This window comes from Gobius niger (assembly GCF_951799975.1).
Source record: "Gobius niger genome assembly, chromosome: 1".
NCBI lineage: Eukaryota > Metazoa > Chordata > Actinopteri > Gobiiformes > Gobiidae > Gobius > Gobius niger.
This window is the reverse complement of record NC_136852.1, coordinates 11992606-12010042: the sequence shown is the minus strand read 5'-3', so window position 1 is coordinate 12010042 and position 17437 is coordinate 11992606. Positions and strand designations below refer to the sequence as shown.

Sequence of the window (17437 nt, the reverse complement as noted above, 5' to 3'; positions counted from 1 at the left end):
CTAAATTAAAAGTTTTTCATGAGACTAAAACTATGAGTAAAATGTCCAGATATTTTAGTCGACTTAAATAAGACTAAATAAAAATGAAAAGGAGAGACTAAAATCATCCAAACTTGTATTGACCGTCTGAAAGAGCTTCATATCATGTAAATTCACTGCTAAAGGAGCAGCTCTGAGCTTTGTTCATGTGGAGCAGCTCCATGAAGCAGAGGAACAAGATTAAATATGATTATAATGTATATTATAAATGCAAAGTCGAATAAATTAGTCTTAAATTTAGTCGACTAAATTGACATGCAATTTTAATCGACTAAAACTAGACTAAAATTGAAAAGATTTTTTCGACTAAATCTGGACTAAAATTACATTACATTTTAGTCAAAAGACTAAGACTAAAACTAAATTAAAATATGTTGTCAAAATTAACACTGACTGAGGGTGTCTGAGGCATGTTTTCACACATGTTGGAGCGCCTTGGTCGCCTCGAGACCGCCTTAGCTCCAACTGCATTTACAAAAAGTAAACTCCAAAGTTACTGAAGTCCGAGTTCACACGTGCTCGCACAAAAAAAATCGCAACGTGTTCAACGAACTTATTCCCATGACAACAGACACAATGTGCCGACACCAACACGCGCACGTACAGGCACACTTCCCCCGATGTTGCGCGGTGGTCACTCTCCCTCCCGGTTAAATACAGAGAGGGTGATACGAAGCGTGGAGAAATTAATCAGCACACGGAGAGGAAAGTTTCACTGCAGCAGGAAGGGAAAGACGGAAAAGAGACCTTAATGATTTAAAGTTGATCAGTTTTGCCTCGTCAGAGCAGTAGCCTTATCCAAACGTCCTCAGGCAGCGCGTATATTCTTTCTTCACGCAAAAAAAGGGCATCAAAGCGAGAGTTGTTCACCAGAGCTCGGCCACATTCACATGCACACACACCACACTGCTCCGAGACCACCTGTTTCAGCCGCAGTCGGAGCACACTGACCCCAAAGTGCCGCTGTCGGGCCGAAAGTCCCTTAAAATGAAAAGGGACTTTTCACTGAAAACGCAGGCTACAGCCTGTGTGAAAACGCCCATATATCTTCCGCTGAAAGAGCTGCTCAGCTCCTCTACAGTCCCGTGCAGCTCACCCCCATGATGGGGGTGAGCTTGGCTAATACCCTCCTGTCCCTCACCTCCTCCACAGAGTCCAGGGGGCAGCCCTGTGGGCGACAGTGGTGCACAGAGCGGGTCGTCTTGCGAAAGGAGAGTCCCACAGGTGCACTGTTGCTGCGTTCTTGGGCAAAACACTTCCCCCATCTCGCCTCCAGTGTGATGTCAAGTGGTTTGAGTGCTTATGTAGGCTCCGACTAACTTGCAGCTGACACTACACTGGATTTATCTGCACTCTACTGGTGAGTTATAGGCAAAGAGATGAACACAGAGATTAAAGTAATTTTATTGTCTATTAATAAACCAAATAACTTTATTTTGACAAATACAAACAATAAAACAGCTTATTATCGAAGTAATTCAGAGGAAAAAGTAGCAGCAGTCAAAGTGTCCATTGAATCACTGATAAAGCAAATACATTGTATAGCTACAGACGGTATTTCTGGAATCGCCCATATATGGTCATGTTTGAATCTAAACTTTCTTTAATTATTCAAAAAGTACTTTAACAAACGCTGAAATGTGAATATAGTTTCCCACTAAAAAGACACAAAGACACGGAGAGGAGCAAAGTGGTCCAACTGCCGGCATCTCATCATAGAAGGGGGCGTGGCTTCGCTGAGGGGGAAAATAGAATTTTAGAGAAACACAATTTTTTACTCTTTTTATCCATTTTCTGGTGGAATATCAACTTATTTATCACATACAAATAAAGTCCAGTGTAAATCGGGTCCATATGGATATTTTCTCTTAGCAGATTGTTCAGTAGAAGTGAAAAAATGGCAGTTGTAGCTAGCGCTAGCTAACCGTTAGCATTAGCCCGATGCTAACATATAGCATCAGGTTAGCATTCTCCGTCATGTATTTATTAATGGGCTGTTGAACCACTTTGCTCCTCCCCATGTCTTTGTATCTTTATTTGGTAGAAAACTATATTCATAATTCAGCATTTGTCAAAGTAGTTTTTGAATAATTAAAGAAAGTTTAGATTTTTCTCAATTGTTTTCCCCCTTAACTGTTTTCAAACATGACCATATATGGGCGATTCCAGAGCTGCCGTCTGTATCTATAAATACATAAATAACGGAGAATGCTAACTCGATGCTTTATGTTAACATCGGGCTAATGCTAACGATTAGCTAGCGCTAGCTACAACTGCCGCTTTATGGCTTTTACTGAACAATCTGCTGTGAGAAAATATCCATATGGGCCCGATTTACACTTGACTTTATTTATGTGTGGTAAATAAGTTCATATTCCACCAGAAAATGGATAAAAAGAGTGGAAAATTGTGTTTCTCTAAAGATTCTATTTTCCCCCTCGGCGAAGCCACGCCCCCTTCTATGACGAAATGCCGTCTGTATCTATGCAGCAAATGTTGACAGTGTAATGTTGACAATACAGCCTCCAGATAACACTCATCATATAATCAGCTTTCGTAAAGCATCTTCACTGACTCTTGGCTTTCTGATTCCGGCTCTTCGTCTTCTGTCGGACCACAGCGACAGTGGTTAAGAAGTTTCCCAAGAACAAAACCAGGAAACAGAAACCGCACAACAAGACCTGCAATTGATAAGACCAGTTCTGATTTTAGCGATTTCAGGTTAATTAGAGTCTATTTCTTACCAAAACGAAATCTTTTTGTCAGACTAATAATAAAAAAAATGCTACATAATAAAATAGAAGTCATTAAAAAAGCATGTGGTGAACAAAGCAAACAGAGCTATTAAGTCAGAGCTGTAAACTTGAATGAACTCAGGGTGAATACATCACTGACCTGTCCTTCTCTACAATCTGGGAGCTGAGCCATGTTGAAGAGAGAAATGCTGTTGAAGAGTTGCCAGAACTGAAAAAAAAAAAAAAAACAGTAACAGTAAAAACACTCACTGGCACACTAGTTTTCAAAGATCAAAGTCTGCTTTATTGTTAATCCAACTACAAAAACAGACACTAAGTTGAATCACGTTGTATTTTAATGATCTTTCTCTGGACCATTTGAAACGCTGATGCAATTTGCCCCGGAGCCGCCATTGCTCTCAATCCCTCGGTGCAAACGAAGTTGAAGAATGAGGTTGAAGGATGTGTTCTTTAGTGGGTCCTTTGTAAAGCTGCGTATGAGGACAAGCACTACTCGTCGTTTGAAAGCTAAGAACCTCAGGAATCACTGAGCGTTGGTTACTGGAGGCTGCATTAAATAGCACTATAGGATGCTTTCTGTTTTTGTAATTGTGAATGAATCAGGGTTTCCACGGGGCAATAAAATCCTTAAATCACTCCTATCTATCACCGCAGCTGTTTCCATAGTAACGACTAACAATTGAGCTGGAACTAGCTTCAGGTAAAACGTCCACGTCGTGCATTAAGACTATATAATGCACGGTTCCTTGTTGTTTAATCCTTTAATCCCACATACATTCTTTCTTTCTCCAGCAATACTAGAATAAAAGCTTCTTGAAAAAATCGTCAAAATAGAGACAAAATCAAGATGAAAGCAATAAAAAAGTAAAAAAAAGAGCCACAAAAATCGACAAAAACGGGATGAAAACACAACAAAAACATGACAACAAAAGCGAGGAAAAAGTGAATAAAATGTGACAAAAATGCAAGAAAAAATCCCCCCAAAAAACAACAATAAAAACACAAGAAAGAAGCAACAAAACGAGATGAAAACGAAGAAAAAAATGCAAGAAAAAAGAAACAAAAAATAAAAACAAGGATGAAAAACAAGAAAAAATCCACAAAAGAGCAGCAAAAAGGCAACAAAAACGCGGATGAAGACGCAACAAAAAAGCCCAAAAAAGTGACAACAACATGACAACAATGCAAGGAAAAATATACGTTTTCTGGGTCTTAGCTTTCAAATGAGAATACTGGGAAAATGTGCTCGGTAAAGGCGTGGGTTAAGAGGTTAAACGTCAGGGTTAAAAGTCAGCATTATATCAGATTCAAACAAGCATTATTACTTAACTTCTCAGAAAATACATAGACAGAACCCACTTAGTGACATTCCTCAACTATTTTTACTGAATACATTTGTCAGAATCACAAAAACTATGGTCTAAAACTGCAGTTCTGATGGACATTTTACATGATCTTTTGCTCAAAGGTTTTCCATCATGTCCAATTTAGTTTTTAATATAAAAATTCCCCTCATTCCCCTGTTCGACTGAATCTTACAAAATGAAATATGTCCAGATTTCTTTTGCATTTGTGGCACTAAAAAGATGGAGAGTGCGGGGAAGGGAGAGAGTTCAGCTCCCTGACGGTGTGGTCACGGAGCCTATACTTTTGCTTAGTAATTCTAGTCTTACAATGACATCAGCATTTCTAATCGTGATGCGTTAAGCATGACTATAACATTTTAAATCCATCCCTCTTGTGCAATGGTTTCGACGCTGTACTCACATGACCGAAAAACAGGAAGGGCAAAAGAAACGTCAGCCCTTTCCACATCCAAGACTGAAACCCCTCTGTGACGAAGCACAAACACACGTTCTCATACGCATTTAAAACGTTACTGCTGATACATTTTTTACATATAGTTCAGCTCTGTCGTCTTGTGTCCTTGGTCGACCCGTACCCACAGTCAGGTCCATGTTGTGTCTCTCTCCCAGGGCCCTGAGTCGGTACAAGCATCCGCTCTGATAATAGCACTGCAGACACTGAACAAAGCCTGGGCAGATCACAAGAGAATTAGTCTTTGTTGCGGTTGTATTTTTGGGGGGCAAACGTGAACAAAATCCTCAGAGCTTACTTTGATACAAGGAGTAAGCAAGGAACTGGTTCCGAAAAACCTTGTAGAGATTCCCGTCTGGCCTTTGGGAAGAAGAAAAAAGGGAAGTTATGGCATGGTATGGTTGTTATGTAGACAGGGACAGTGACCAAACGTTTAAAGCAGAAACTCTTGCCCCTAGAGGCCATAAGCGCAACTGCAGGTGTCGCAGCAAGTTGCGATTTTATAACTTATTAATTGTCCGTGAGAGTAAATACTACGCTGACAGAAAGACAAAGTGAGAGAGGGGTTTTGTTCATCCAATTACACAATGGAGATGTTTTTTTTTCACTCAAACTTGGCTGTAAATACTGTTTAAGTGGCGCTAGCCCGCATTTAGCTTCTTCTTCTATTAGTGTGTATTGGTTGCTCCAGTCCGGTGGCAGGAAAGTTGCAATTGTGGTTTTCTGGCCAGAGACCCCAGGGGGAGATGAACGACCCCCCAATCATCCCATTAACACTTGTATTACCCCCAGAGGGACTACGGAAAGGATTTATTAAGGTAAACAAGTTACTTTAGTATTGTGTTAACATTGACCACAGGGGAAGATTCATTGCACCAGGTTGTAGCAAAAATGCTCATTTCCACCTGTAGTCTCTGGGCAGGATGATGTTACTGATTTTAAATGTAGATGAGTGTGTGACCATGCTTTTATACAGTTTAACATCATCATTAACATGCATTTAATTAAAATAAGCTTGAAACATTATGAAATTTGTAAATGCTTTAACCTAGAGAAAGTGCATTTTCTCTAGTTCAGCTTTTTCCCAAATCCAAAAGCTTCTCAACTGGAGATTACAGACTAGTAGCACCTCATTTGCAAGTTAAGCCCTACAAAACCCACCTATGCTTCTTCCTTGTTATGAGTGTCAAGTTTTTGTGCTTTTTAGTTGTGTTTTTGTTGCTTTTTTGACATGTTTTGTGGCTTAAAGGTGCATTATCCAACTTTTTATGTGGAAAAAAAAGTTGATATTTCTGCATATTTGACCTTGTAGTGACCCAGCAGCTGTGTGAGTGGTCAGCATGGTGCCTTTATTGGCAACCACAGTAGTCTTTAGGACACTCCAGGATCAATTAAGTTAAGTTATATTTTTATATGTTTTATAGTTTTTTTAGTGTGAGTGTCTGTCATCTGTGAAAAACTTCTAAACAATTGATCCTGGAGCGTCCTAGAGACCACTGTGAACGAAAGTAAAGGCGCCATGCTGACCACTCACACAGCTGCTGGGTCACTACAAGGTCAAATATGCACAAATATCAACATTTTTGCCACATAAAAAGTTGCATAATGCACCTTTAAGTAGTTACATTACACTAAATAATAAAATGTGGTCCAAACGCTACAAAAAAGCAATGCAACTGGGACAGAAAAAGGGACAAAAATGCAACAAAAATGACTATAACGTAATGACAAAGACAAGGAAGAAGCTTTTTAGATGTTTATTATTGGATAAAGCTTGAGAAAATGTGCTTGGTGAAGGTGGGGGTTAAGGGGTTAAATGGAGAACATGCAATAATCTCTGTTAGCCGTGTGTTCCACTGACCCATTGCGATTACAGAGAAGGCAGATTTAGTGAAAGCAGTTTTACATTTTGGGACGCTGCATTCTCATCGAACAAATTTGAAGTACGATACATCAAGGCAGGAAAGTATCGCGATAAACGATATTATTGACTAGTAACGATACTAGATAGTGTCAACTCTCAGGCATAAAAATGACAGTAAACTTTTTTCTAAAAGTGCATCATCACATCCTAAAACACCACAAGCTGCCATAAACGTGAAGTATAAAGAAACTTTAAATTCATAAATCCATACTTAGGTAGTGTTTAACAATGGTGTTAGCGATTAGACTTCTTATCATGAGCGCATATTTATATAATGATTCAAGAGGCGTTTTACAGCCCTGTGACTCCATATACAATACATAAAATGTGACAAGATCAAGTACCATGTTTGAAGTTTTTTTTTACATGAAAGTCAAAGTTGGGTCAAGGGTTACGCCATCATTAAAAATGTTTGGATAATTTATGCGTTTACCTTTATTTGTGAAGTACATGGCGACTGTTTTGTCAGCATTAAATATCAGACAGTTCGGACACAGCCAGTCAGATACGTTTGGCATTTAGTCAGTTAATTTTGTTGCCACATCATTTTCATTTTTTCCTTGAACAAACTGTACTGTATCGTCTGCATACATGATGACATTGGCATGTGAAGGATATGTAAGTAAGTAATCATGTAGGATACTCCCTTACTGGTTTAAAAAGGCACTACATTCACAAGTAACAATGAATTATTATCTCATTGTGTGAGGTCATACCTTATTTGAATGATCAACAAGGCCAGCACTAATAAGGACTCGATTGGGGTTTTGATATATTTAGACCAGAGAGCACCCTTTAAAGGAACAGGTACCGTTTTTCCTTTCTGAGATATGTTCTTACCTGAGCTCAGACAAGTTGATACGCACCAGTCTGGTCTTTGTGTGTGCCCGTGGAAGAGCGTGGTAGCTTCCAACTTCACCCCCGTTTGGAGCCATAGGAATACATCGGGAGAGGCGAGGCCAAATGCCAACAACATCTTTGGTCGTTTTGCGTGACTGACGACATACACAAAGATAGGTACGCAACAACCCGTCTAAGCTCAGGTAAGAACATATCTCAGTATGGAAAAACTGCCTTTAAGGTTTACTGTGTACTGATTTTAGCCATAGGAACTGGCAACCCAAAGTGAGGGACGGATCATTGGCTTTAGAAACAACACAAAAAGTGTAAACATCAACTTTTACACCGTGTAAAACATAAAACCCATCAGTGACATGTTTACCTCATTACCGAGGACAGCGAAGGGGAATATTTGAGAAATATTGATTCAAAGTTCCTGAAATACACAGTGTTGAGGGGTGTTTGTGGTGCTTACCATGTTAGCATGACTCCGGAGAGGAATGCTGAGATGTAGTGATGGAAAACCCACCAGCCTTTAATTCTGCAAGCGCATAAATGCTTAACATCGTTGGTGAATCATTGTCATTAAAGGCACTAAAATGTTACATATTCACAAAACAAGACTTAATAATGTATTCATTGATATACAGCATTGGAGGCATTGCCTATAGTTGTAAGCATTTTATTAATAGCTCATTTAAAGGCCCTACACCTGATGTCTTCACTAGTAATGGAACAAAAATCCTCCTTTAGAATGTTGTAAAGTCAGACATTTATAAGCATTTGTATCAAAATCCTTAAAGGGACTAGATGCAAGTTAGCCATTTTATACTCACTACTGCCACCTCAGGTCATACGTGTAACTGCACCTTCTGTATCAAGCTCGTGCATGACGGCACTTTGGACCTGAATTAACACCTTTTTGAGTGACAGTGCAGGATTTTTGCGGCAGTTGTGGTGAACAGGTCTGGGCTACACCATAGGACATTGTTGGAACATGTAGGGGGAGGAAAATCCATAATTTTGACATTGTGAAACTCTGTATAGTCCCTTTAACTTACAGGCTTGTTTTCTAGCATTTCTTTGACATTGACCCTGAAAAGTGACCCTACAAGTCCCTGTGAAGAACTGGGTTGCTATAAAAGTGCTCGGAAAGTTAAAAATGAGTTTGGACACTGCTAGCATTTTAATTTAAGGGCTTCCTCTATCATTGTTTGCAATTGGGGGGTGCAAAGCTAAACTAAAACTCAGACAGAACCAGACATCCCAGCAAGGCCAAACATGCTCCTAATGCTCAGCGAGATTCTGAATGGGTTATTAAAGTACTAAATCCTGCACTGGCATGAATTATGTGCAGTGGTGCATAATGTAAGCTTTGTTGAAAGTACCTGGATCCATTGGTTATGAGGATGCTCTCCCTGATAGTTAGTGTGCAATAATACCACACCAGCAAAAAGTTGAGGATTGCGTCGACAAATCTGGAGGGAGAAAGAAGACTTGCAAGATTTCTGAAGTACTTTTATTCCAATAAATCTAAGTTGTTTTGAATTACCTGTTGCTGACAAAGAAGTAGCAGGTGAAGGAGAACAGCAGCAGGATGACGGTGAGGTACAGCTTGAACTTTTCGTATTCATCTTTGTAGGCGAATCTGTGGAGGACGTCACGACTTCAGAACTCGGTGTGCAGAGCCGTGGGAAGATATTTTAGTTAGGGGGTATTTTGGGGTGCCCCAAAATACTTTTTCTGTGCATAAATCCTATTTATTAACCTCTTAACTCCCGCCTGAACCGAGAGCATTTTCTCCAGTTCAGCTTTACCCAAATCCTGTAGGCCAGTGTAACGCCTCATTGGAAAGACCTACAAAACTAAATTGATCTTTTTCCTCACATCAGATTTTTTTTCATCACTTTTTTTGTTGGGCAGTCATCTCATTTTTGTCAAATTTTCGTGACTTTTTTGTCACTTTTTCGTCCATTTATTTCTAATTTTTTTGTCAATTTTTTCTCACTTTTTTGTCAAATTTTTGTCCATTTTTGTCATTTTTTGTAATTTTTTGTCACTTTTTCGTCCATTTTTTCCTCAATTTTTGTCAATTTTTTGTCCATTTTTGTCATTTTTTGTAATTTTTTTGTCACTTTTTCCGTCAATTTTTTCTCACTTTTTTCACATTTTCATCATTGTTTTTGTCTCAGTTTTGTTGCTATTTTCACACCTTTTTTCCAGAAGCTTTTGGACTGGGGTAAAGCTGGAGAAAATGTGCTCGGTTCAGGTGGGAGTTAAGGGGTTAATATTGCCTGCAGTTCACAAACTATCCACCAGGGGGTGCTGCAGCGCCCTCAGCACCCTGGGTTCCCACGGCCTTGTCGGTGTGACTGTTTTGTAAATAAGCAACATGGCCGTCGAATATTGGAAATGGTGGGTAACTCAAAAACATAAATTCAAGTAAGAATAGTATAATGTTTCTTGAATAATAAAGTAAGAATGTGAAAAGTAATGACCCAAATAATTACTCAAGTATAGGTAAAACAGCACATGAAATAAAGTAAATGAGAATCTCTGAAAGTGGATCTATTTTATAAGTAACAAGATTTTGCTGTAAAAAAATAAAAAAAAATAAAAGTCTTGTTGCACAAACATGACAGAACTCTTAAATCAAACCACCTGGAGAGTTTTCCAGCACCTTGACTTACTTGGACTGTTTGCTTAAGAGGGTGACATTGACGTTCCCGAGGACCAGGCTGAGATACAGGCTGTAAAAGAGATGTTACTTTTCCATGTTTCTCTTTCACTTTCCATACATTAGAAACAGACACACAGATGACACTTCGTACCCGTTTTTCTTCGGGAGAAAAGCCTCCATTTCAAAGAAGACATTTGGCCGTGTTTTGATTTTGTCTTTTATGTCATCCACTGTGTTTGAGTCTTCTGGTGACAGTCCTTTGCTACATCTGGTAAATGACAGAAAGCATGTTTAGAGACCTAATCTGGTCCAGAGAGTGTTGAAGTGGCAAAGATCACCTTTTTATTTGGTGCGACAGCTCATTCAGCCTTCTACGGTGGAGAGAAATTGTGGACGAACAGTTATTTTGCAGCTTTGAAATTTCATCCAGTTTCTGCAGATACAATTTGTGTGTTTCCTGTGCACAGAAAAAAGGGTAGTCTATTTAATAAAGGATTTGTACAGTTTCAAAACCTGGCTTGAATAATGTGTAAATGTGTAACTTACCTGAAGGCGCTGGTATTCCTTTTCTAAACTTGCCCATTCCTCCAACACATTTGTCAGGCTCTGAGACATTCCTGCAAAGAGTTTTCAGGCAAAGTTGCTTAAAACACGCAGGACTTTCACACCTGTTGCTATGTAGTTAGAAGGGTGTGTGAAATTTCAACAGTTTATTGCAGAACGTGAACTTTGACTGACTGTGAGCAGGACATGTCTTGGACATTGCTCTTAGACGAATTCAAGATGATCACATTCACTTGCTTTAACTCTCAATATCATTTATTTGTTCAAGTTTAATCTGTTGCCAGCAATCTACTGTTTCAATTAATCCATAGATTTCATCATTCTGTGACAGGGATTGGCTGACCCAGCATTTCAATACAAGACTTTGACCTCAACAGAGCACATTTTCTACAGTCTGGCTTCACTCAAACCTAACAGCTTCTTGAATAAAGCACAGAAACAAATAGAAACAAAAAATGATATTAAAAAGAGAAGCAAAAAACGTGACAAAAAAAAGCTATGTCAAAAATACAACAAAAAGAGGTTAATAAACAGCGCCATCCAGTGGACAGACGCGAAAGAACAGTTGTGTCACAAAACCTCTCGTGAATAGCCTATGTAGTAGCTATTGTACACTCACTGTTTCTGCCTTTTGGGTCTTGTGGTTCTTGTGTTTCTTTAGTGCCAATGATTTGTACGAACCCAAAACACAAATCTAAAAGCTTCTTCACTGGAGCTCACAGCCTTGTAGTAGACCACCGCATTTGAAAGCTAAGACCTACAAAACTGATCCTCTAACTTTTTTGTTGCCTTGTCGCCTGGTCACATTTGTCAGAATCAGAATAGGTTTTATTGCCATGGTTTGAGAATAGGTTCACAAACTAGATTATTTTCTCGGTGCAAACGTGCAACATAAAACATATACAACGGAATTTAGATTAAAAAAAAAAGCTTGGAAACTTTCAACTATAAGGCTATGGGGCATGCATTTATTGTGTTAGTGTGTGTCTTTTCCGGCATGTTTTTGTTGCTCTTGTTGCTTCTTTGTTGCATTTTCATCCCTTTTTAATCTTGTTTATTGTGTTTTTTTCGCTCTTTTAAAGAGGGGGTATTATGCTTTTTTCAATCACATAGCACCAGTCTATATCACACTACAATGATGACGAAACCTTCTGTTGGTCTGTAAATTCAGCAAATTAGAATAACTGCCTTGTATAAAATTGCTCTCTCAAAATGGCTGTAGCGAATGTCTTGAAATAGGCCTCTGTCTCTTTAAGAACCTCTGACTCTTTCCGACACGCCCCCTCTGTAGGATTTATCACTGGCCACTAGGGGGCAATGTAGTATATTACTATTACCGGCTCAGTTAGGAACCGGATATTGGTTGTTACGCTCATGTTCATGGCAAGGTGTTTTATCGCGCTGTTCAGCCTAATTCATGTAAGTTCCATGTTTTATGTTTTAATACGTAATCTACACAACAGTTGCATATTATGTGTAATGTTGTAATATGTAATGACCTATGTTATATTGTACGGTCACATTTAGGAGTCTTACCATTCACTTATCCTGCAATTGTTTGTATTATTGTAGGGCTCCTTCATCTCTGTCATTAAAGACATAATTCGACATTGAGGAGTGTTTCTTCATGAAGGAGCCATGGTTGTCGTTGGATGTTCTGTCCCCGGATGCACTTTCGTGACTGAAGATGTGTCTGAAGCCCTCGCCATAGCCCTGCTAACAAATCATGGATTTGCCCATCAAAACCCGCCTGCCGCAGCCACGCCAGCCCAAGCCCCAACACCTCTAGGCCCAAAACTTGATCGTCCTAAAGTCGACATCGGTGTATCGATAGAGGAATGGAACGTATTCACACGTCGTTGGGATGTCTTCCGCACTGGCTCGGGCATAGGCGACACCCAGGCTACTTTCCAATTGTTTCAGTGTGCTGGGCCTGGACTCGGAGACAGCCTGTTGAAAGCGAATCCACATGCCACCACTGGGTCATTGGCGGATTTGATGGCCGCCATGCGCTCGCTAGCAGTTATTCCAGTTGCCACATGTGTCCTGCGCACTGAACTGCTTCAGCTGCATCAGGAGCGAGACGAAGCATTCCGGGCCTTCACTGCCAGAGTACGAGGGAAGGCGGAGACGTGTGACTACAGTGCTTTATGTGTATGTGGCCAGAACGTGGACTATACTGACCACATCATACGTGACGTCCTACTTAATGGAATTTATGATTCAGACATACGTCGTGAGACACTAGGCACACCTGATATCCTGTGGAAGCCCGTGAACGAGGTGATTGCACTTGTTGAAAACAAAGAAATGGCTCGCAATGCTCTCCCGTCACCCACTCTATCAGCCATGTCGTCATTTCGGCGCTTGAAGAAGGACCCACCGATGAGCCCCACACAGGCTACAGCCCCAGTAGACAAGGCTAAACAGGCCTCTTGCCCGGACTGTAACAGCGCCTTTAAAGTCTTCACAGAGGGGTCTCGGGGATGGAATTCTAAGCCTCACCAGGTCTGCATTGACTGTTACAGAGCCCGTCGGCGAAAGAGGCGGCCCCCACCATCATCTGAAGGCCAGCAGGCTGCCATGGCCTCAGAGCTAATCTCCCAGATCTCATCTATGGCTGGCGCTCGCCCTGGTAATCATCGTGGGAGTCGACGCCACACTCGGGCTACACATGGTAGTGTCAACAACCCCAAGCCCATCAAGCTTGAGCACCACATCTTCTCCAGGGGCGAATGGAGGCGCGCCAGGCTGAGAGACCACCCCCGGGTGTCAATTACCATCTCAGTGGACGACGCGGGCGTGCCAAGAGGCAGCTCCAGTGGCAGAGGTTCGGACGCTGGGGTAACAATATCTGCCATTGCTGACACTGGCGCGCAGTCAGACCTTTGGTCCCTGGCAGAGTTTCTGTCGTGTGGATTCTCACGCGACGTCCTACGCCCCGTCAACCTCAGTCTGTCGGCTGCCAACCGCTCTCCCATAGCCATTGAGGGAGCCTTCTTCGCCATCTTGTCGACAGCCCCGGACAGCGGCGTGGCACCATGCTGCCGCTCCATGGTGTATGTGAGTAGCTCAGTCCGCGCCATGTACCTCTCCTATGAGTCACTTCTCAGCCTCGGCCTCTTGCCTAGAAACTTTCCGTCGACAGATGGCAGGAGAGGGCCTGACGATGGATACTGCCCTGACATCCTCACCGCACCTACACCCTTGTCTGTCAACGCTACTCGCTCCGCTGGCAGTCGCGGGAGGGACCTTGTTAGTCCAGAGGATGCCCAGTGCTCATGTCCCCAGCGTATGGCGCCGCCACCGCGGCCTGCGGCACTGCCATTTCCATGCACAATGGAGAACAACGGCCGTATGAAGAAATGGCTGCTCGACAGGTACGCCTCGTCTACGTTCAACACCTGCCCCCATCGGGCCTTGCCTTGTATGGAGGGGCCACCTATTGAAATTCACGTAGACCCGGCAGCCACGCCTAAAGCATGCCACACCGCAGCCAACGTGCCCCTGCACTGGCAGCAGAGGGTCCACGATGACCTCCTCCGTGACGAGGCCCTTGGTGTCATCGAACGCGTGCCTTATGGTGAACCTGTGACATGGTGCCATCGCATGGTAGTCACTCGGAAACATGACGGCTCCCCACGCAGGACTGTGGACCTCTCACCCCTCAACAGGTTCTGTAAACGTGAGACGTTTGCCACTGAATCCCCATTCCATCTCGCCCGTCGCATCCCAAAGGACACTTGGAAAACGGTCACTGATGCCTGGAATGGCTACCATAGTGTGCCTTTGCGTGAGTCTGATCGTCACCTGACCACCTTCATCACACCCTTTGGCCGCTGGCGTTACACCAGGGCGCCTCAGGGCTTCCTGTCTTCAGGGGATGGCTACAATCGACGCTTTGATGCCATCCTCTCCGACTACGAACGCAAGGAACGGTGTGTTGATGACACCATTCACTATGACACTGACCTTGAACAACACTGGTGGAGGACGATTGACTTTCTCACACGTGTCGGTCGCTCAGGCATCGTGCTGAACCCAGACAAGTTCCAGTTCGCAGAGAAGGATGTTGACTTTGCTGGCTTTAGGGTCTCGGACACCACCATCGAGCCACTCCCAAAATACCTGGACGCTATCCGGGATTTCCCCACTCCAGACTCCACGACAGATATCAGGAGCTGGTTTGGCCTGGTGAACCAGGTGGCCAACTACGCCCAGCTACGTGACACTATGGCACCGTTCAAGCCTTTCCTCAGCCCTCGGTGCAAGTTCTCCTGGTCTTCTGAACTGGAGGATGCCTTCCAGACATCCAAGCAGGCCATAGTTGAGGCCATCCGTGAGGGTGTGGAGATCTACGACATGCAGAGACGCACTTGCCTCCGCCCCGACTGGTCGAGGCGTGGAATTGGTTACTTCCTTCTCCAACAGCATTGCGGCTGCGCCTCTGGCATACCGGACTGTTGCCTGGGTGGATGGAGGATCACCCTTGCCGGGTCGCGTTTTCTGTCTTCGGCAGAGCAACGCTACGCAGCCATCGAAGGGGAGGCCCTAGCAGTCGCCTGGGGCCTTGAGCAGACGAAATTCTTCACCCAAGGATGTGACAACCTCGTTGTGGTCACCGATCACAAGCCTCTGGTGAAGATCTTCGGCGACCGCACACTCGATGAGATTACGAACTCTCGCCTGTTCAGACTCAAGCAACGCACTCTCCCGTGGCGTTTCGACATTGTGCACCTGCCTGGCGTGAGCAATCATGCTGCCGACGCGACCTCAAGGCACCCCTCTCCCTCAGGCACAGCAAACGGGCTCCTGCTGGGATCACAGAGTGTGGCTGATATCACGGAGTCAGCACTCATGGCCTCCATCCGTGAAGATGCTCAAGGCCTTGGTGCCATCTCATGGCCCCTCCTTGCTCAGGAGACTGCAGCAGACGCGTGCCTCGCCCACCTCCTCTACCTCATCGAGCATGAGGGTAAGATTGACGTGACCGACCCCGCTCTAGCTAGCCTGTCATCGGTCTGCGAGTCTGTCTACGCGCAGGATGGGGTCCTGTTATACAACGACCGTGTTGTGGTCCCGCCGTCCCTCCGTCGCAAAGTTCTCGAGCATCTCCACGCCGCCCACCAGGGGACTTCAGCGATGGAGCACCGTGCCCGTGCCATAGTTTACTGGCCCGGATTGGCGAGGGACATTCTGGCCACCAGGGCCAGTTGTGCTGACTGCAACCGCAATGCTCCGTCGCAGGCAGCCACGCCCCCCCTGCCATCCTCGCCTCCATCCACCCCATTCGAGGCGGTGTTTGCCGACTTTTTTGACTATGGGGGTCGCCACTACTTGGTCATGGGAGACCGACTCTCGGGCTGGGTTGAGGTCCTGAGCTCCTCAGCAGGCACCGACACTGGAGGCTCGGCTGGTCTGGTTCGCCACCTCCGTTCGTTCTTTGCGACTTTTGGTGTGCCAGAGGAACTCTCTAGCGATGGCGGCCCGGAGTTTATGGCCGGTCGCACGGCGGACTTTCTCCGGTTATGGCATGTCAAGCACCGCGTGTCCTCCGTTGGCTTTCCGCAATCGAACGGCAGGGCGGAAGTTGCTGTGAAGTCTGCCAAACGCCTTCTAGCGTCCAACACTGGCCCTACTGGCAGCCTTGACCATGACCGCTTCCTGCGTGCTATGTTGCAGCTGCGCAACACACCTGACCCCGACTGCAACCTCTCACCAGCACAGATTATTTTTGGCCGTCCACTCCGGGATTCACTTTCTTTCGTCAATAGACTGGAAAAGTTCTCCAATCCGCATGTCCGCCCGCTTTGGCGCCAGGCGTGGGCGGCAAAGGAAGATGCCCTACGGACCCGGATGTCACGCACCACTGAGTCTCTGAGGGCTCACACTAGGCCTCTCCGCCCGTTGAAACTTGGTGAGACAGTCTTCCTCCAGAATCAGCTGGGCCCGAGCCCACGTAAGTGGGACAGGTCAGGGGTGGTGGTAGAGTCGCTGGGTCACGACCAATACCGTTTGAGGGTTGATGGGTCAGGTCGTCTGACTTTGCGCAATCGGCGATTCCTCCGTGCCTATACTCCGGCCTCCCCCTACACCCTACAGCGGCCACCTGTGCCACCGATGCCCTCAGTGCCCGGGCGTGAGACCTCACCTGCCGATCTGGGCCCTGCACCGCCCCAGGGGTTGGCTGTGCTACCAGTGGACGGACCCCAGGGCATGGCCCCAGTTGCGGCCCCACCCCCTGAACTTGAGCCTCAGGGTGACCCCGCCTCTATGGATGCCGTGCCGACCGTGCCATCACAGGCGTCACTGCCCGCACCAACATCACCCCTGCTCTCACATCCGAGCCGGGCTAGGAAGCCCCCCAAGCACTACGAGCCTGAGTCTGGCCATTGGATATGATTCTGAGTCCGTTAACCTCTCCTGTAGCTTTCCGGACTGGGGGGGATGTAGGATTTATCACTGGCCACTAGGGGGCAATGTAGTATATTACTATTACCGGCTCAGTTAGGAACCGGATATTGGTTGTTACGCTCATGTTCATGGCAAGGTGTTTTATCGCGCTGTTCAGCCTAATTCATGTAAGTTCCATGTTTTATGTTTTAATACGTAATCTACACAACAGTTGCATATTATGTGTAATGTTGTAATATGTAATGACCTATGTTATATTGTACGGTCACATTTAGGAGTCTTACCATTCACTTATCCTGCAATTGTTTGTATTATTGTAGGGCTCCTTCATCTCTGTCATTAAAGACATAATTCGACATTGAGGAGTGTTTCTTCACCCTCCACACGCTGTCTGTGGCATCA

The 17437-nt window shown here is 44.3% G+C and overlaps 1 protein-coding gene across 1 annotated transcript; it reads right to left on the bottom strand.

Annotated features, from left to right (window-relative positions):
- Positions 1-2312: 2312 nt before the first annotated feature.
- tmem120ab (transmembrane protein 120Ab) lies at positions 2313-10672 on the bottom strand (the record flags this gene model as incomplete). Its single annotated transcript, XM_079574896.1, has 12 exons — positions 2313-2720; positions 2935-3003; positions 4563-4627; positions 4738-4830; positions 4912-4973; positions 7853-7918; positions 8766-8855; positions 8930-9025; positions 10068-10127; positions 10209-10325; positions 10396-10514; positions 10604-10672. The coding sequence occupies 12 exons, from the start codon at positions 10670-10672 to the stop codon at positions 2607-2609; spliced, it is 1020 nt and encodes a 339-aa protein (XP_079431022.1). The 3' UTR covers positions 2313-2606.
- Between the last annotated feature and the right edge of the window lie 6765 nt (positions 10673-17437).